The 21,666-nt window shown below is 34.4% G+C and overlaps 4 protein-coding genes across 4 annotated transcripts; 2 read left to right on the top strand and 2 right to left on the bottom strand.

Annotated features, from left to right (window-relative positions):
• Positions 1 to 44: 44 nt before the first annotated feature.
• LOC118281940 (lipoma-preferred partner homolog) lies at positions 45 to 3,304 on the bottom strand. Its single transcript, XM_035602783.2, has 3 exons — positions 2,365 to 3,304; positions 1,759 to 1,994; positions 45 to 1,534 (listed from the first exon to the last, which is right to left on the bottom strand). The coding sequence occupies exons 1-3, from the start codon at positions 3,154 to 3,156 to the stop codon at positions 1,294 to 1,296; spliced, it is 1,269 nt and encodes a 422-aa protein (XP_035458676.1). The 5' UTR covers positions 3,157 to 3,304; the 3' UTR covers positions 45 to 1,293.
• A 507-nt stretch (positions 3,305 to 3,811) lies between these two features.
• LOC118281942 (uncharacterized) lies at positions 3,812 to 6,546 on the top strand. The gene is made up of 10 exons (XM_035602786.2): positions 3,812 to 3,908; positions 4,093 to 4,123; positions 4,247 to 4,281; positions 4,376 to 4,396; positions 4,465 to 4,623; positions 5,056 to 5,236; positions 5,322 to 5,572; positions 5,663 to 5,821; positions 5,954 to 6,071; positions 6,433 to 6,546. Exons 1-10 carry the CDS (start codon positions 3,867 to 3,869, stop codon positions 6,477 to 6,479), a joined length of 1,044 nt encoding a protein of 347 aa, XP_035458679.2. The 5' UTR covers positions 3,812 to 3,866; the 3' UTR covers positions 6,480 to 6,546.
• Positions 6,547 to 6,670: 124 nt separating this feature from the next.
• Positions 6,671 to 9,307, top strand: LOC118281941 (methionine synthase reductase). Its single transcript, XM_050707579.1, has 5 exons — positions 6,671 to 6,892; positions 6,975 to 7,121; positions 7,475 to 7,711; positions 8,067 to 8,771; positions 8,988 to 9,307. The coding sequence occupies exons 1-5, from the start codon at positions 6,779 to 6,781 to the stop codon at positions 9,201 to 9,203; spliced, it is 1,419 nt and encodes a 472-aa protein (XP_050563536.1). The 5' UTR covers positions 6,671 to 6,778; the 3' UTR covers positions 9,204 to 9,307.
• A 131-nt stretch (positions 9,308 to 9,438) lies between these two features.
• Positions 9,439 to 16,053, bottom strand: LOC118281939 (serine/threonine-protein kinase PAK 3). Its single transcript, XM_035602782.2, has 2 exons — positions 15,153 to 16,053; positions 9,439 to 12,667 (listed from the first exon to the last, which is right to left on the bottom strand). The coding sequence occupies exons 1-2, from the start codon at positions 15,856 to 15,858 to the stop codon at positions 11,874 to 11,876; spliced, it is 1,500 nt and encodes a 499-aa protein (XP_035458675.1). The 5' UTR covers positions 15,859 to 16,053; the 3' UTR covers positions 9,439 to 11,873.
• Positions 16,054 to 21,666: the final 5,613 nt, after the last annotated feature.

The raw sequence follows: 21,666 nt of genomic DNA, 5'->3' as shown, positions 1-21,666 counted from the left end.
TCAATAGCAGCATACAAATAGTAAATGATGACTAGTATGCCTAAAAGTCCAACTACATGTAAAATTCATTCTACTTTCTAATATTTAACATTTGACAGGCTTATTTATAGAATACGCCAGTAAAATACAAGGATACAATCTGAATTGAGTATTAAATTAATAAAACATTTTATTAAAATTCGTAAACAAATTATGTCGTATATAAAAGTTGGATTTTATCAAAACGTACAAATATTCACTATTTAGGTGGTATCATGAAATAATATCTAGGAAGTCTTAGAATTTATTTGGATCGAGATTATTTAGAACATAAAAGAAATATTTGACACTAATCAATTTGCATATTCTGGTATCTTTATGGGTCTAGTAGTCTTGTAATAATAGGATTGCTTATAATCTAATAGAGATTTTCTTTATAGATTCTCAATTGTCTTATCTCTTACTTTCTTACAGAAAATATGTGATCGGTAATTAATTATTATGTACATGCCATTGTTTCTTCATTAACTAATAAACACAAATTAAGTACACTGCAAATAAGTCACGAAATCTTCGCACAAAGTTATTTAGTTTGATACTGAATAGACAACAACCTAATAATAATACTATACACAATAAACATGGCACTATTTATACAGCATTGCACACACTTGCACACCATGAATACGGAATGTGCTTAATTATACATAATTGCAAAATATTACTTGTCTACTTGGCAAGTGTGTACAAAGCACAATTATAATAAGTAGTTAGGTACAACACAATGGTCTGTCTTGCACCTCCTAAACATATCGCAATAATCTAAGTTACAATCACAAAATCGCTAATTAAAGTTATAATACTGTATAATAATCATGAATGGTCAGAGCTACACAGCCTTCTATCAAATAAATGCATTATGGAATGTTTAGTCAACATTGTTCACTTACTCTAAGTTTCTTACACACTTAAGTATATCGCCAATAAATTATATACAAATTAAAACTGAGAAGGCATAACTTAATTACATTCTAGGTGTTACTGCAACCTAAACAGCGCGAGGTGTATCTTCAATATTTATTATTTATACATGATTTGAATATTGACACACTAACAATTAGTAGTATTCCATTTACTCTAATTACATTCGGAATGGATGAACATCTATAGCATGCTACTAATTATTTCAACGTCACGAAAGTTATAAAACGCGATCTGAGCATAACAAGTACAGTGACACAATTCCGAGCCACAATTAGCCACGAAATGTTTGCTTTCGAAATCAAAAGATAACAATGCTACAGGGTAATAGAGTTAGTTAATATTCCTAGAGAGATCCTGAATGCGGCGGGCGTTGCACTCTCTGCAGTAGAGATGATCGTCGAGTGGGTAACAGCCACGGCCCTCCTGCCTGGAGCACAACGAGGTCCCACAGTCCTCGCAGGCATAGCACGCGACATGGAAGCTCTTATCTAGAGCTACGATGCGAACCGTTTCCTCTGCGCCGCTCTCTGGAACGATCGGCTCACGGCAACGCGCGCAGCGAGGCGCATATCTGTTGTTGATAAAATATTATATATTTGTTATAAACGAATATTATATGTACTTGAATTATAGTCCAGTTGGACAAAATAATTGATACACCTTGTAATTTTGAAGTACTCTTTGACAGGTAACTATAGTGGCACTATTGGTTAGTGATTTTTAGGATACTGCTACAGGGTACTATATCCAATAACTGTATCAATGTGTGTTATCAGGTACAAAAACATGACCCACCTTTTATGAAAGTCTTCAATACAGTGTATGCGGTTAACTGCATCTACTGTAAATGGTATTCCATCAAGACTCTTCTGACAGACCACACAGGTGAAGCAACGGGGGTGGTAGGGTTTGCCTGTCGCCCGCAGGATGCGGTCCAGGATAGGATCGCCACATACACAACATTTCTCTAAAGTATCCAAGTAGTCCCTTTCACATAGTGCTCGCCCTTGCACTGCATAGAAGGGGCGACCCTACAAACAAAAATATACAGAATATTTGAATGTGTTAATACACACATTTCTACAACTTAACAGGGTTATATTACAAAAATTTAACTTTACTAGGATTGTTTTCAGTCAACTAATATGTCTTCCAGTATTGGTTTGTATATCTTAATAATCATAAATTACTACAAAGAATATTGAATAGACTCGGTAGGCAGCTATTTTTTACAGCTAACATTAAATTTTGTAACTTTTTTTTAATAAGTTGTTGGTGTTTAATTATGAAAGAAGTTGGTTAAAAAGAGTGTATTTTTAGGTAAGAAATCAGCATGACTAGATGACTACCCCCTAAATACCAACAAGCGCAGTAAAACAATTAATGTGGTTCTATACTTACTTGTAAGTTAATTCCACATTGCTGACAGCAGAAACATTTAATATGATAGATCCTCTCCATGGCAGTGCAGCCAGTTGTCTCACCCATGATCTTCTCACCACATTTGTAGCAGTTACCACAATACAGTGCATCATCAGGTTCCGGAGTGGGCTCCACTGTGGTGCCTACATAGCCGCCGTACAGGGACGTGCCAGACAACTGACTGCATGGTCTAGGATTAATGGGCTCGTACAGGGACTCGTAAGTAGATGACGTCTGAGATCCACCATAAGTAGAAAAGTCCTGAGCATTAACAGACGCGGAAGATGGGGGATATGCGGAGCCGGGTCGCCGCAACTCACTGTAATTAGACTGTGCACCTAAATCGCTAATTCTAGACACCTCTGATCTCGTATCCCGATCACCGTAAATACTGTCACCGCCGTAAGCATTGCGCTGCATCATAACATTGGAGTAGACATGGTTGGTGCCCCCGGGAGGCAGTACATTGCTGTACAGCAAAACATCACCGCTGCGCACTCTAGCTGTATTCCGCACGATGCAACTCTTTACAGGGACTAAGTTTGAGTATGTAGAACTAGTGCGACTACCATATTCTAGTCTAGATGAATAGGACGGTTCGCAGGCAGACTTCACCATACAACTTTGAGGTATTTGAGGCAGAGGAGGCTTATTTTTTTTGGGTGGAATTGAAGGTTTTTTCATAGCCGCGTTAATATCATCTTGGAGTTTTGCTTCCAATTCGTTCGCGTATATTCGTAGATCCGCTAATTGTTTATCGAGTGTATTCATTTTAACGACTTGTACAATACTAAACTACACTATTTTAGTCATTAAAATAGAATAGAAACGTTACGCCCTGATTTATTGTTTGATGCGAAACTGACAGCTCCTGCTTGTCTTGTTATTATCATCTGTGGAGGCTGCAGTGCTTTTGCGTTTTGTTCTATGCATGAATTAATTTTGATGTTGTTTGGATCAAGATGGATAATATTTTTATATTATTCTAAATATTTATAATAATGGAACGAATAAGAATTCTGTAATGATGAATGCTGAGTTAAATACAGCAATTTATTAATATAACAGCATTTTACAAACTACTGTTCTACACACGTGTAGGTGTATAACATTAATAATTGTACAGTTTTTATACTGTAAAATTAATGTAATGATCGTTTAATCAAACAATTTAGGTCTAAGTTCATGACCACCATTACATTTTTCAATTTTACTACTATTTTTTTTTTTTTGTTTGTTTGGTAATACTGAGAAGTCCCTAAGCTTTGCCCGAGGATCTAAGATATCACCCTCATCCTCAAATACGTGCGCTGGCTACAAAATTGGTATCAGGTATTAATAATTATACGTACCTACCTAAAAGTTATGCTTAATTGTTTTAAAAATTTACTTCAATTATTTTTTACTACATCTCGTTAACACTCGAACAATTAACTCGTAAAATGGTGAAACTCGCTATAGTTTCCTATTAGTTATCGACAATGGCGAACTACAAAACGTTTGTTATTGTACTAGCTCTAAAGGTTGGTATAGAATTTTTTATTTCTAATTCTTAAGGAACTATACCTAAAACATGAAAATTGACGAATATTAATGAGGTCAAGATGGCATTTCATGCACATTCCTAGATAACAAGTAACAAACCTTGAACGGATGTACTACATTCATTCAGATTGTTACTTAATACTTACCTGTATTTTTTTGCAGTTAGCTGCAGTGTCTTCGGATGACGATGACGGTAAGAAACGTAGTGGCAATATTGCCGTTACAATTTGAAACTAACTTACTTGTCTACCCAACTTTGCAAACTTATCACTTGTGTAACTTACTTATGCTAAAATTAAAAATATTTAATTTACAGATAAACAATCATCAATAGATACTCAAGAAGAAGAAGTAAGGAGAAATAAGAAACTTTATAAAACGTGCATAGTAATTTTATTGTGTTATAATATCATTTTATTATATTCAAATGTTTTTATTTTTTCAGTGGCACATGGATTTTATGCCTGTGAGTACTTCAAGAGTATATATTAAAGGAATACTTTTTTTAAATTAATATTTTTTTTTTCTCTTTAGACTGGCTACCTACCTGATAGTGTATACAGGGAGCTCGCGTGGTACGGTATCCTACAGATTCAGCCTCTCCACCACAGCTCTAAGTACAAAGTAGCTGCTCAACTGATTTGGCAGCATACGTTGGGCCGACCACACGTCATCATGGAAAATCCACCGCAGGTAGAAAATGGCATTACATATTCTAAGCGAACAAACTTAATGCTCTTCGGTGTTCACACCTGACAATTTTGGTACTTGCCTAACCTGCCTACCTATCTATAAAATTAGTGCTGTGTCGTCGACTGAGAATCATCGGCATAGCGAATTTCGGTGCAAGGGGTTGCGACGTCCCTTTGACATCACTCTGTATGTACCTAGGGTTACTGCGAAAGCAAAAATTACCCCTATTTGTTGATACTAGAAAATAATACATAAATATACAGTTCAAAAAGAAATACTGCTTTATTGATTTTATCAGCATAGTACAGATACAGATATATTATGATACGAGGATTATACAAGTCTAAATGATTCACAACACAATACAACTTGTCAAAGTATGTTCGGCCACTAACTGAAAATAAAATAACAGATTACAATTTTGTCTCACAGTCGACCCAAAGTCCAGGGAAAGTAAGTCGTCAGATTTTGGCTGAAGAAGCAGCGAAATGGTCCCGTGAACAGCGTGCGGCGCAGGAAGTTCTCATGGAGAACATTAAAAGTGGAGGCAACGGCCTCACAGTTAGAACTGTGGTCTCTAACAAAAAGAAGACTGTTTATATTATACAAAATGGCAAGTACAAAAATACCTAATTTAATAAATTTCGGCTAGAGAGGTTACGTTTAAGCGTAGGTAGTACTTATTAAATTTATCGCAGGAATCTACTACAAGTGTCCACCTAATTCGGAACCGGATCTCGACGCTTATCGAGTACAAGCCAACATGCATGAACGAAGGTGTACGTTTGGGCAGGCGTCCATTCCCGTTGCACTGGATCCGTGCATAGAAGCTGAAGTAGCCCCCATAGAGTACTCGTTCCATGAAGGATGGATGTTCTGTCTCGGAAACGGCGAGAGAGAGAATAATTATTTCCAAAATGGAACGTTGGATTGTGGAAATAAAACTAAAGTAAGATTATAGTTTACTTAATATAAATACGAATAAAATTATTTATGTAAATTAGTCATAGTTCATACTTGACTCTTTTTAATATTTCAGATTGCTGTGAGCGAATTTTTAGAAGAATGCGCAATCGATAATAACATAGTCATAACATTCGACTATTTCGGGGACGAACCGCGCAAGGACATGATGCATAATGCTACTTTATGCACTACCTGGGATCCTTGCCGATTATCTTACCTGTACAGACTTGAGGTAAGCCGGCACCTACCTAAATATATTAGAAGCAAGAAAAGGCAGCCCTTGTTCTGTGTCTAAGTTAAGAAAATTACACCTGACTGTTCATGTTTAGAACTCTTTTCATCAATCTATCTGTATATTTTCTAGCCACCTCCAGCAGAGATGATGCCATCGTTCCCGACAACAACCACTAATCCTTGCGAATCTACTGTTTGTCCGGAATGTATGGAACAGTATATTCCAGAATCTGTCGTCGAGATACAACGTAAGTAATATCTTAAATATAAAAAATAATTTATACATCAATTACCAGTATCAACTACCATTTGGTGGCAATGAAATAAATGTAGTGTAGGCCATACTATCCAAGTATTCAAAAGATTTTATTAAATAGAACCAGTACCTAGTTCTAAAGACTAGCGCGTTCAACCAAACAAATAATGAATCTCTTCAGTTTTATAAAGCTAATGTATAAATTGTACATAACTCCTCTGGTGATGACTTTGTGGGTCCATTGCTGACCATGTATTAGGTGATACCACTGCTCGAATTCCTTGCTGTCCGATTTATAAAAAAATCAAATAAAAATAAGTAATACGTGCATGCCTTGATATTTTTGTTTATAGAAGATGAACATCATACTGCCAACGAGTACGTCCCTGGAGACAAATAACGGGATGAAGAATATGCAGAAAATAAGAAGACAAAGAAAATTTACATTATATTACTTTTCATGATTTGATTTGAATTTCATTTAAAAACTAATTATTTGCCTCATTAAACTTCAAGTAATGAGTTTAATTATTTTGTAACTGACCTTAATAATGAACGCATTTTTAACTGTCAATGTCAATCATTCGTAAATGTCACCCACGATATGTTGTTTTTGAGGTTATCCAGCACTTGGAATGGTACATTGTTTACACAGACTTTAAATTGTATTTGTGAAAATAAAAGTAGTTTGTACTGAAAATGGTGGCTTTAAATGCATTTGAAGATCTTATAGCAGGGTTACAAGAGACAGACAGGCTTAGTTTACCGGGATTCAAACCTAGTCCGTTGAAGGTTTGCTATAGCAGTGATAACGTGAGTTTACTCTTTTTTTATTGTATTTTTCACCTTATAATGTAATTGAAATGTTTATATATTTTATCATAATGTATTACAGAGTACAGAAACCTCGTACGACGGGTCAGGGCCTCCTTTGCCATTTGCCAGCAGCAAGATATTCGAAGCCGATATCTTAACGTGGAGACGACTAACTGCTACAAACGGAGACTGTAAAGCTGTTTATGAAGTGACCCTTGATGTCGAAGTACGTATAAGTTTATAATTCTTAAAAATATTAAAATGTGTATTAAAAACAAGATACTGAACATAAGTACCTTTAAAAGGTTCCTAATTCCCAGTTATGTTCAAACTAATATTTTTGTCTTAACTTTGGCTAGATTTAGAAAAATACATATTATCATGATCTAATGTCAAAATTTGTATTCCCATTTCTATGCTAAGTTAATTGCAGATACTACATTTGTATATTCTTTCATTGTCTCTTCATAGATAATAATCACTCTACCACAACTTCCATTTTCTTCTATCAATCTATGATATTTTCTATTATTATTATCACCATATAAGTATATAAAATACCTAATATCTTAATTTCAGGGGAGCGAATTCACATTCAAAGCTGGTGATACAATAGGTATAATACCTCAGAATGATGACTCAGACGTTGATTTCATTGTGAGTCATCTGAATTTAACCTCCAATGCAGATATGCCTTACTCCATCACTGTGGATACTAGCACAAAGGGAAATAAGCTTCCGATACACATTCCTGTCAAGTCTACCATTAGACATGTATTGAAATACTGTGTGGAATTAAGGAGTCTTTTGAAGAAGGTATGTTTAATGTACTACTGTTTTTGGTTAACAAATTAATTGGCTTTTGCTTCTTATAACTTACCTACTAGTTTTGAAAAATCTTATTGTTTTATTCAAAGTCATTTACATTTACAAAATCGTTTATGACTAACGTAAACATTTCGTTTACGTACTAAGAAATACTTTGAGTAATCATTAAATGTCTCTGAGTATGGCAGTTAGTAATTATGGAGACCATAAAAATATTGAATATGGGGTCCGTCCAATTCAGTAAAGCATGATCATAAAAATCCCTAAAAGGTAAAGCTGCAATCCTAAATAAGGACAATATAATGGTGTTTTTATTACAAGTAACACCCATGATCTATTTCAGGCTTTCCTTTTATCTTTATCTAGGTACACAAAGGATGACAAAGAAAGAAAGATACTTGAATATTTATGCAGTAAGGAAGGAGCTGCAGCATATTCTACCCATGTTCTAAATAAAAGTCTATGCATACTAGACATATTTAGCATATTCAAAACATGTAAACCTCCAATAGAAGTTCTACTAGGAAACTTACCCAGATTACTTCCAAGACCTTATTCAATTGTTAACAGTGGTTTAGAAAATAATAAAGTTGTGAAAATTTGCTTCTCTGTGATGACTAACAACAATCGAAAAGGACTCACAACTGGGTGGCTAGAAAAGCTAATATTGAATGAAGAGTTCACACTAGAAAACGGATTAAAGAATATGAGAATTTCTGAAGAATCTCAGAGTAAACAGAAAGTCTCAATATATCTTAGGAAAAATTTCAGTATGTTTTGTTTACCAGAAAACTTGGAAAATCCACTAATTTTGATTGGTCCTGGCACTGGAGTATCACCATTTATTGGGTTCTTAGAAGAAAGAGAATTGTTAAAAGAAAGCAATAAAGATGTAAAGTTTGGTGATGTTTACTTATATTTTGGATGTAGAAATCCAAAATTGGATTTCATTTATGAGGAAGAATTGAACAATTTTTTAGCAAAAGGCACATTGACTAAGCTTTTCACAGCTTTTTCCAGAGTTGATTCTGAACATAGGTACATTCAGGTATGTATCAACAACTACATAATATATACATACGATTTTGTATAATTCCAAAGTTTAAAATATTAAATAGATAGTTGCTTATGGAACAACTATGCTTCTAATAGGAATGATTATTCACAAAATAAATTCCCTAATTGACACCTAAATTTGATAATGGATTGTGATTAACATATTGTATGTTAGTAAAGAAATTCAATATTCTCTTTATTTTTCTAGGATGCTTTAAAGGAAAGCGGGAAGGAAGTTGTTAAACTCATCAAGGAAGGTGCACATGTTTACGTTTGTGGAGATTTGAATACCATGGCTGTGGAAGTGAAAGAAACATTAGTGAAATGTTTAGTGGAACATGGAGACATGACCTTAGAAGAAGCTACAACAAAGATATCTCATATGCAGAAACATTACCAATATGTAGTTGATGCATGGAGTTAATAATCAATTTAGGTTATTACTTAGAACAATGGCATAATATATTTATTTATTTGTGTTGTACAATGTATGTTGCGATTTTATTCCAAGTTGATTAAATATTTTTTACAACCATTATTTAGTTGTCTCTTTACTATTAACGTCATTTCGAAAGATATTTATTTATTGAAGATTAATAACTATTATTTGTATTTAAGTTACAAAGTGCGGTGGGCTAGATAAATTAAAAGGCAAGGGATATTTTAGAAAAATAATTTAATAGGCAAATTATATTAATAAAATGTTCAAAAAAGTGTCCTTTGTGTATATAAACTTACAATAATAGCGTAGCGTCAATACATATTGCTGTAGTATATGAGACGAGTCTTGCGCTACTGGAGTACTGGCAGTTAGAGCGCGCACAATGCAGGGACTGAGGCGACAGCTCGGTCGCCAGTCGGCAATGATCTCGATTTACTAAGTACCTCGACGTTGATTACATAAGTGGACGATCTTTTATACGTAGGTAGTATGGCCACCGTACTGCATTGTGCTTTCTGTGTACAGAATTCCCACAATTACCTCCTCACAAATTGTAATTTTCAATGATTCATTCAAGTAACGAGACTACGTCGTCATATAGAACAGCATGCACACGATTCTTCGTTGTGTCGATGAAAATGCTTAAATTCTAGTCCGTAAAAGTACATCTAAACTACAGTATGAAGCAGGCACTCATGGTAGAGATATTATTACAATCTGATGTCTCCCATAAGGCTAAGACGGATCGAGTGTGTTTGGACTTATTAACAAACAAACATAAGATACTGATATAATACTAAAACAATCTCAAAATACATTTTGTCCTTTTGAAGAGTAATTACAGAATATTGCACTGTTCAAATGTATGGAAATGAAGATGATGGAGGATGGATCAATGAACATGATCCAAATTAATAATATCACTCGGGAAGTTGAAGTTGTTACAATTGCCTTTATTCATATACACTCTAATATTCTTATGAGTATAACTCAAAGGTGTATTGATAGGTTCAAGAGAGATATAAAAAAACTAACGTAAACCGTTGAGTATGGCAACACATTGCGATGTAGAATGACCAATAATTACACTATAATAGAGAAAGATAGTATAAAACAGTTGAACACCATAAAAGATAGCAAACGAATTATCCTACAATACACCACATATAAGTAGCACAACATATTGCAAAACACATAATAATAGCGCTAAACGTTTCCTTATTTACCATGACCAGACTATTTTTTAAATTCGCATAGCAACATATGCTGTATTTTTAACACAATAAAGTTATTTTTTATTTTTTTATAATACATAAAACATCGCCAAATACTCCAAGTTTGAGCACAAGTACGTTTACTGAAATTATGAATTGTTAGCGAATTATTCCAGTGTCTAATGGCGGCAATGTCCCTGTTATAGTACAATGAGGAATATAAATATAAACGAGTGTTTGATGCGTGAATATATTTTATATGTTGGTTGACATGCCGCCACGGAGTACTGTCCTATTGTGCTCTCCTCAGTATTTATCTTTAAAGAATGGCTACATAATACTATTCTCAAAATGCAGTACTGTAAAACAGTCTTAATTTTTGTCGTTAGTTTTATATTAAAATAGAATATAGAATACTTTTCCACGGAATACATTTTCATAAGAAGTACGAGAATGCTGCAGGAATGTGAGACCGCTTCCTAAACTGTTGCATTTGGTTGAACCGGTAAAATATATAATTACAAAAATAACATTGCAAATGATTACGACTAGCTAAAAAGTTATTTCGTATGTACATTTTTGGTAATAGCCTAACTGTGCACCAATCACTTATTTTATCAAAAAGTACCTTACAAATAAACCGTATTTGTGTGGCCACTGGCCACCGTAACCTGATTGCACTCTACAGTTAACTATAAAAAACCTTAAAAATATTTTGTAGTTCATAAAAATATTATATTCCATTGCTCTGTTTGTTGTACAGTGGCCAGAGAGTCAAGAGTGACATCTTGTCATAAAACTGCACGATTTCCAAAAACTAATTCATGAACGTCCAAATGTTACCAAAAACTGTTTCCTTACAATAGAAAAATACTTAATTTGGACAGACTACATTCTTATTAAGTAACTAAATCCTAAGCCGAATAGCCTAAAGCTTGTAAAATTAATTTATATTGGATAATTATGGCATTTCCTTGTACAAAAATTAAAGATTTCATACGTAACCCTCGAATATTTCATTAGGGGAACACTTTAGTGTGATGTCTGAATATCTATATCAGTTGGAGATACGGTATCTATACGAGTCTAAAGATAAGACAAAAGCTATACGCGCTAGTGCTGTCGAAATTAATATCTTGCGATTCTATTCTAAATGCGTACAACGAAAACTGTGTAGCTCTATCTAGAAATAAACTATGCTAATACAGAATGCTTCCGTCGTCCGCAAGGGTGCGCTTAAATCCTTTTAATTAAACATTCTCGAAATGCCGTGTACTGGCGTATATTGTCCATTAGTCGTAACCTTGTAAATACTATGCAAAACTTGGCACTTCATTACAGTCATTTCATTACATTCATAAAGAGCATACAAAATTGTAAAAGGCTATAAAAGTGAAATACACGTAGAAATGAAGAAGGAATGAAACAGTTACCAGTCTCAGTCGTGGTTCTTGCGGTGCACGTTGTGCGCAGCCTTGATGAGGGGCGTCAGTGTCCGCAGTTCCATGGCACAGTCAAGGAACGGATGCCTTAGGAGTTCGTCCGCCGCGGCTCGTAAATCTACATCCACTTGTAAACATTTGTCTAGGAAGTCCTGGAAGTGGGGTGTTAACTTTTCCCACCTTGGAATTTTCGGCCGCCCTACTGCAGCGATTAGATATAAAGCACGCAACGGGGACTCTTTCATGTAAGGAGGTTCGCCTTCAATCATTTCGATCCCCATAATACCTAACGACCACACATCAACCTTTTTACCATATTGCTTCCTGGTGACGACTTCAGGAGCCATCCAGTAAGGCGTGCCGACCATAGTTTGTCGTTTTTCATCACCTACAATGTTGGCGCAGAATCCAAAGTCTGTGACTTTGACAGTGCCGTCCATACCGAGCAGGACATTGTCAGACTTAATATCCCTATGTATTGTACCTTTGGAGTGCAGGAAGGCAATGGCCTGAAGAGTCTCACGACACACGGCGGCTATCTGGCCTTCCTTCATGACGACTTCCGTCACGACGTAGTTGAGGGAGCCTCCGTCGAGCAGTTCCATAGCGACCCACAAGTGATCGTAACTGAGGAACGCGTCCAGGAAATTGACCAGATTCTTGTGGTTGAATCCCTTCAACACGTTTATTTCATTGAGTATTAGTTCCTTCTTACTTTGCTTGGTGAGGTCAATGTCTTTGATGGCGACTTTGGAGTTGTCCTTACTGTCTATCGCGACAAACACCACACCTGTGAACAACATTGTATCACTTAGTTAATTAGAAGGAAATGCAATAGCTTGCTTAGTAGTGCGCGAGGGGTGTCTGGGAGGTGTGGCTCCCGTTTCCAGCTTTTATGACTAATTTAAACTTTACATTTTTTAAGCGTAATTTTTAGTTTTTAGTGGTGTGTCGAATTGTTTGTGGTTTATTATAAGATAATGATAAAAATAAATACTTTTTGCGGTTTTGATATCTACCATTTTATTATAAAATTATATTATATTTAAGTAGTAAAGTACATAAATTAAATTCATATGATAAATTATATCAAATAAGTAGAAAAACTATTATGTGATTAAAAAGTAGCATAAACCTTTGGGAATTGGGAAGCTATGAAAATGAAAGTAACTACTTATAATAATTTTCCAATATGATAACGCAAAATATTAATACAGCTCTTGACGTTAAGTTTTGGAACAGAAAACTACAACATAAATAAACACAATTTAGTCATTCAAACAGATATTGTACTTAATCAATTCAGAAAGTAGTCAACTGATAAGATTGTAAAATTCTTGGTTGTTATGTAAAGATTTTGTGTGACTTTCAATGTCACATTAATCACAGTTAAGATCATGTAGGCAGTTAATCCTCATACCTCATGGGTATGTTTTGTTGTTACATCACACAAAAGGATTTGGACTACATTGGAGAAACTTCTAGAAGAGTAAAATGTGCAAACATTTTTGTCTATAAACAGTTATCAGATAATTCAAACAATAGTCTTTTATCAATCACCAGATTACCGCTGTGTTGACTGATGAAATATATTCCACATCACCTTTTCAGGTTTAATTCCTATTAGATTTTTATATAATAGTTTTATTCAAGTTTACAATTCTTATTTGAAATATTTTTTGTATATTTATATTTGTAAATTATTTATTATGCTCATTATTAATAAGTTTTTTGTGTGTTTATAATATCTCTTGTGGTTTGAATGAATGACACAAGTTAAAAGTAGGAAAACTACCTCAACAATTATTTATAGGAAAAGAATTTGGTTGTTTACAGTCTGTTTTCTTATTATTACCTCACTATTAGTATTAATAGTAACAATAACAAATATAAAATGTCTTGTGATGCAAACATAATGGAAAATTAATTAAAACATTAATCAGCATTTTTGATCCAACTCAAGAACTTTATATATCAATATAAAGGAGGTCAGTAAGCAATTTAGTAAACATCACAATATTGTCACTCACAAATAATTTTGATCAAAGATAAGACAGAATTAAATAATTTTAGACAAAGAAGCAATTTTAATAATTAGAAATAAAATAAATTTATTTGAGCAAAATATCACTTATGTATGTACGAGAAGGTATGAAATAATTTTATAGCGAGAACTAACTATTATTATATTACTTATTCTTCTTTCCCTTTTTAAATGTGGAAGGATGGAAAGAAAGAGCACAATCAAAAATAAAATGAATAAGGATATTAAAGACATGAATGAATGCCTGTGGCATTATGTCCACCTTTGAACCATAATTGTGCAATAAATTTAAACAAATAAAGAGAAGGACTTTGTAACAGGATAATGGAAAAAACAGGTATTGTGTACACAGAAGTACCGGTAGTGATGGAACAATACCTGGAGCTGCCCTGCTACTGTAGGAATACTAACTAAAACCATAAACCTTGGGTATAAATGAATTAATCGACCTTGAAGTGCGACCAATGCAGCGCACACATGTCTGCAATCTCTCTTGTTTTGTAATAACTAATAACTCACCATTATGAAACATGTATTGAGGTATAAAAACTATTACTTCATTCATTACCTCTCTATTTATTTTCATTGAAGATTTTATGCTGAAATATCTACCTAAGTGTATAGATTTTTATTGAAAAACATAGGTAGTTACAAATTAATTTAGATATTATGCAGGTAAGCGATGAAAGAATACAGATACAATAACATAAGAGTTTGTTTGCATTAAAAGCATACAAAATAACAGCTGCTCTGTTTTTACTGGATCTATTTTTATTTGTTTACCTGCATACCAAAATTCTATTGCTAAGTGTACTCATATTTCATAGTAATAGCTAATAATAGAATGTATTAAGCAGTGTTATTGTATGTGATGGTTGTATGTCAGCTTGTTTGTTGTTGATGTGTATAAATCTCCTCAATTTTGCCACTTATTCTCCACTCAATTAACAGATTAGTGTCAATTGGTCACTGAATGCTCTCAACCTCGTTTGTGATCAGAAGGCAATGTTAATAGGATATATTGTGCTACTTGTTACTGTAATATTTATAATATTATTATGTTGGATTAGCGATAATGTAACTATTGAAGTTAAGTCTGTAATGACAATACTATTTATGAATGATTACAGCAAAAACAAGGTTACTTTATGTTTATTTACTTCCAATTTTGACATAAATGAATGTAAAGGTGCTTTCCTACAAGAATAATATTTTGTTGTATGTAACTCACCTGATGCACCAGCCCCGAGCTGCTTGATCCTCTCAAACCGCACGTAAGGATCATCCTTGTTGCATATCTTCCGCAGCTCTTCATATATCTCTTCATCTGTCAGTGTGGCATATCTGAGTTCCTTCTTCCGCAGTATAGGGCTCTCCTCAGGGTCATTACCAATCAGACTCAAGTCCTCCACCACAGCTGTCAAGTCCATCATTGCATCCTTTTTCTTCATGCTGTGTTTGATGGGGGCGGCGGGCATGGTTTGCCTCTGAGAGTATATGTCATTGACGGTGAGCTCCTCCTCACTACTTTGACCGATTGACAAGTCTGAATCCTGACTCTGGTTTTTCTGATTCTTATGAACTAGCAATTCCTCTATTTCTTTATCTTCTTCAGTGATTGCCTCGGCAGTGAGGAAAGGCTTGAACGGCTCATCAGGTGCCTTCTCCTTTTTGATTGTGTACATATGGAACTTGACAGCCTGGATGGCCGCATCTGGGTTCTCATTTTGTTCGGCTGGCGTAATCTGTGTGTTCAACAATCGCAACCAGGACGTTGGTAATCCTTCCAACATACCCGTTTCTGAGTTCTTGCTAACATGAATATGTTGTTTCACGTCTGTAGGCATACCAATATCAGTCACTCGCTCTTCTCTCTCTCTGGGAGTCTTTTTTGAGAAGAGTTTCCCAAACACACCACGGCTCGATCGCCCACTCATTTTGATTGATAACTGATTGTCTACTAACAATTAGGCCATATCACTGTCACGTATTTCAAACACAAAATCTGCATTGCTTGTAAGACACTTATTAGCAAAGGCGGAATTTGGATTTAGCTATGATAGGAGTGGCTTTTACACGGACGGATCCTTGGGACGGCGGCCACTTTATCATCTGTCAAATGTCGTGAAGAAAAATGGAGAGAAAATATAACGTACGTTTATTTTCACGCTTGTCAACGACGAGAAAAACTGGATTACATAAAAAAATATTTGCAATTGGTTTAGAATAAAAACCAAAATTATAAAATGAGTTCAATTATTATTTGACAAACACTTTTGATTGAGTAAATAAATAATAACATTATAACGAACAAAAATTAAAACGATTCACTTTTGCTGATATTGCGTGGCAAGGAACGTAGTGTTCATGCGTCTATACATTGGTAGGCCTGGCGTATCGCTGCTGATAAATAGGAATTTTGGATGATTCATTGTCCATCCGTAAGGCGTGAGGAGCGAGTAGTAATATTGAATCTTTCGCACATTTGAATATAGCGCGATAACAATACATTTGTAGATAATGCTTGATATTTGATAATGTTTAGAAGAGGAAAATGAGTAGGCGGATTACCGGACGGTTTGTGCCGATATTATTTATACTTAAGCCTATTAGTCGGTTTCCTCAGATTGAAAAAAAATACAAAAGGATATTTTAATTACATTTTGTTTTTGTTATATTATTGAGGCCATTCAGACATTGTGAAAGGTCAATGTTAGAGCTGTTATGTACCAACTACCAAGGGAAGGCCCTAAGAAACCGGCCACGTAGGTAGGTAGTATTTGGTATAGTAGGATAGCTGTAGCTACTTTAGTGGGTACCTACCTACCTATATAGATAATATAGAAGCACTAGGGTCAATAAAATACCAAGAATGATATTGTGATAGTAATGAAACACTAGACATAGGCACCTACCCCCTTTTATTAGGTCTTACTTCCCTGGCGATTGATACCTGGCTTGAGTATAATCAAGTGTTTTAACTATAATGTTATTTCATGCCATAGGCGTAGCCAGGTTTTAGTTTCGGGAGGGGTGCAAGAAAGTCGACCCATTAAATATGTGACAAAAAAAGAAATAAAAAAAACCTTCCTTCATACATGAGAAAAAAAACCATTTAGGTATGTACCTAATATGTAATAAACAGATTCATAGGTAGTCATAGAGACCTTTGCCAAACAGGGGATGTACTATGCTAACTAGAAAAATAACGCTCTGTAATGTCTAGGTACACATTTTTCGGCCCCCCTGGCTACGCCTATGTTTCATGCATAGGTTTCCTAAGTGCAAAGTGCAAATATAATACCCGTACCTGCGGTAAAAATAAGCCGACACATTTTAGTTTCACAATTTTAATTAAGTATTACGCTAAATGCTAACTTCACTTATAAAATAAAGGCTCTTCTTCAATACAGGCTTCAAGCTTGAATTTTCTTTTTAGTAGGAAGATGGACTTTGCGGACTTTCTTCTGGTGTCTCATTACTTTCGGTAATTTTCAAGCTCACAGTGACTGGAGCGATAGGATTTTTATTTTCTTCCATAGATGTTGAGTGCGCATTCAACTGTCTTTCCCAGGATTTTGGTAAACCTTCCAAACGGCCAGTTTCTTCATTTTTTGTCACGTGTATATGTCGTTTCATGTCCGTAGGCAGACCGATGTCAGCAGTCCTTAGTTTCTTTTTCAGGAACAATTTGTGCCACAAACTCCCCATGTTGTTTGTAAATAAAGTGAAGTTAGTTTCTATCTACCTGTTTAATTAGGTAGATACTAATTCGGACATAGCACTGTGATGAAAACACTATACAGGGTGCAATTTGTTGCGCTTATTTATTTCTTTTTATGTCTTGTATAAATATACGTCGTCAACAATTTCAGTTTGTTCATTGCATTTCCTGAATAATACGAAGTTTAGGAATTTTCCAATTTACGCGTTCTTGTGGGAGCAGTTAAATTATATATCAGAAAACTTATCTACTTCATTCTTAAACAGTCACATTATAATTTGTTTTAAATTGTTTACATAAATAATTGATTTTATATAAAGAATACTCAGCTCAACTATGTACTGCAACAAAACGATCAAGTAATTGATTCTAAATAAAACTATAAGTTACGTGAATTGGATCGTGTATTTATTTATTGTGTGAGTGGCCCTATAACTATTCATAATAGTTACGATATTATTTCCCTATACAAAATAACATTTATAACTTGCACGTTTTCCTTGTATGTTTTTCAGGCAAATTACAATTTAATTATTGACTGGAAACATGTACCAGTTAGTAAGAATAATAGTTACATATATGTATTTTCAAGGACTGGGTTAAGTAACCATTAAATGACTCTGAGTATGGCGGTTAATGTCTAAAGCAGTAGGTAGACTGGGTAGGCATGAATCTTAGCAAAAAGTCTTGACACTGAAGGGTCAATGGCCAATGATAATTCCAATTTATTCTCGTCAACAAGTGTAGGCCGTAAACTGCTTATATACCACTAACTGGCCACTTGTATAAATGAAGGATTTTATGTGCTATAAAACGAGGAACGATTGAAATAAATTCGCCATTTCCAAAGCTATTAAATATATTTTAGGCGGTTTTAAGGGATACAGTACCGTCGATATGTAGATATGTATCTACAAAGATAACGTCACGCTTTTTATTCCCAAAGGGTCACAGTGACAGAGACATGAGGTCTCGTCTCTCAACGAAATACAAACAATTAGCGTCTTTCTTTGATTTAAAAAAATATCTCTACTTTTGTTTTATTGCTTTCTATAGTATTATATTGTGGAATAATGCTAAATGCTATTGCCAGTGAAGCAAGTGTGGTGATTCCGTAATTTTTAAGAAGAAAAAGGCCTTTTCATTGTATCGTGTTCCGAATTTTCAGTTATAGCTAGCTGATAATACTCAGCATAAATTAGTGTTTGAGTTAGTAAAGCTTTACCTAATTGGTTCGGCAATGTGGTTGTGTGTTTGCTTTCCTCAAATTGATAATTATGTTCCAAATATAACACTGCTGTAGCAGTGGCAGGTATTAGAGGAAAACAATGATAAAATAGCTCCACTGCCTGATATAGTGATGGATAATGCGTGTAATCTCTTTTGGTATTTTTATCGACTATAATTGACATTTAGGAAAAATGTTATCGACTACACGTTTTAGAAATTCAGATACAAGTTGTAGAACAAAAGTTCTTAATTATGATGTAATATTAAAGACAGGGGGTGCTACTAATGCAGTTGCTAATATAGGTAGTTACTAGAATATTAATGCTAATGCCACGCTGTTTTACCTACTGCTCGACTCCTATTAATCGTAGTGTCAGAATGTGATATTTTATAGCTATCTCTGGACTCTGAATTACCTCTATAGGTACTAGTTTCCTATAATATCGCGTTCAAAAATAAGATTATTATTCAATGTTAATAAATATTATTATTCATATACCTCACAGCCCATTAGTCACAGCCTCATAGGGTAGACAGAGGAGTAACGCAAAACTCGCAAAAGGTGGGATAGAAAAAGAAGGGAAGGTTCTTGATAAAAGTACAACTATTCATATCAAATCCAGAGATACTGAAACTAAAATTACTTTAGTCTGAACTTTTATTAAACTACAGTAAGTTTAGTATCTTGTTAAAATTTGTTTTTAATAAAAAAAAAGTAAAACAATGTACGGTACTACAATGTACTGTAGGCTATTACCTACTACCTACTTACCTGTGTCCCGATTTTAACTGTTTTCTTATAGATCTGGGTAATATCGTCCATGCACACAGAAAGCACCTAATTGGTTTATCGTAACTCTCACGGAAGTAACGTAAAAATACTACATGCAATTATTTACACCTCTATTTTCACACGATTAAGGTACATTTTCCCATGTCTTAAGTGAAGTTAAAAGTTTGTCTTGTAACCCTTCAGCAGCGTTTGTTTTTGATTTCCAAAGGGATTAGGGATGAGTTAGTGTTATTGCCTCGATACAATTTTATCGATAGTTTTGGTCGTGTACTATAATTTATAATATGGTTTTCCTTTTTGTTATTTAATGTTTCAGTTATGTGCGTATGTTTACGTCGTTGCTTTTTATAACGTTTAAAAACAAATCAAAATTATAGAAATATTTATTAAAGTTACTGTTGAATAAATGTTATTATTTCACTAAAGATTTTCTTAATGACAAGAACATTATTATAGTAGGTATAGTACCTACATACTATGTATTTATAAGTAGAAAATAATTCTAATATTTATACACCGATTCGGTAAAATGTATGCGACATTAATAAAATTATTAACATAAAACACCCTTTGTAACTACATTCTGCCAAATAAATGTTTCTTTCTTTCTTTCTTTACTTCTTTTTATTTACAGGATCTGTATTGGCGCAGTGACTGGTTAACTCTGGTTAAGAGTTAGTGCTAACCTCAAAACTAAATGGGAAAAAGCTAAAATATTAAAAAAATAACAAATATACATATTTATAAGGGCTTACAGACGAGAGACGTATATTATACGTTAAGGGCAAAAATCTATTTACGACTGTTGATAATTCGAATAAAAGCAAAAAGAAGACATTATTTTGTATCAATAAAGTTTTTAGCTTCACAGACACGTGACAGTTTAACCTGACTACCTGATGAAGCCCCAATTAAGCCAAGGAGTCTAAAACTAAACACCTACATTGTTATCTAAGGCTTCTAATTAGAGCCGTTACATCACACTCCTAGCAATGACATCTTGGTGGATGTCCTAGAAGACACGTGTTTTTGTTTAGCCAGACTAATCTTTGATCCGTCTGGAATTTAGATTATGAGTATAGAGAACTAGCTACGTCCGCGCGGTTTCACCCGCTCTGCTCGGTTCCTATTAATCGTAGCGTGATGTTTTATAGCCTATAACCTTCCTCGATAAATGCGCTATCCAACACAAAAAGAATTATATAAATCGGACCAGTAGTTCCTGAGATTAGCGCGTTCAAACAAACAAACAAACAAACTCTTCAGCTTTATAATATTAGTATATAGTATATTAGTATAGAGTATAGATTACTTCTACTATTCGTGAGTTATGTGTTATTGTTATGAGATTTATGTTATAGGGGGAGCGTCTCTTGCCATACATTGGGCACAGACTTAGTGCTATCACTGAGCATGTCGAAAACAAACAATATTTATAATATTTCTCTCTTGAAGTCTGGACCCGAAATCGAAGTCTTTGCACGAAAAATGTGCTTGCGATTTATATTTTAAGTGACTATCGCACTTCCAATTATTATGTGTGGTCTAATGTATGGAGTTGAAATGCCTTTAACTTGATGGGTATTTGCCTTCTCATTGACTTTGATAAATTTAATTATGTGCATCGTTTTGTGTATCTCGATAATCACAGCATAGTGTAAGCACTATGCTTTTATTTCGTGTAATGTTGACTAGTATAACCAGAAAGTTAGGTACCGATAAATTCGGATTACTATAGCCTGCTGGCGTAACTTTGACCCAAATACTATAACCAGTAGGAATTCAGAACATAGCGTAAATTAGTTATTTATTGGTCTAAAAGTTAGGGTCAAAGAAACCCAATCTTACGGTAGAGCATAGTACCTAATAGGTACTATGATAGTACCTAATACAATGACTGCAAAACGCGACCGCATGTTTCAATATAATGTAACAGATATTATTTTAACGTATCGAGTAACTGATACTGCGCTGTAATTGTGATTAATAAACTCGGTC

Source organism: Spodoptera frugiperda, chromosome 31, assembly GCF_023101765.2.
Source record: "Spodoptera frugiperda isolate SF20-4 chromosome 31, AGI-APGP_CSIRO_Sfru_2.0, whole genome shotgun sequence".
Taxonomy (NCBI): Eukaryota; Metazoa; Arthropoda; class Insecta; order Lepidoptera; family Noctuidae; genus Spodoptera; species Spodoptera frugiperda.
The sequence above is the reverse complement of the archived record's forward strand: the minus strand, read 5'-3'. Positions and strand labels throughout refer to the sequence as shown.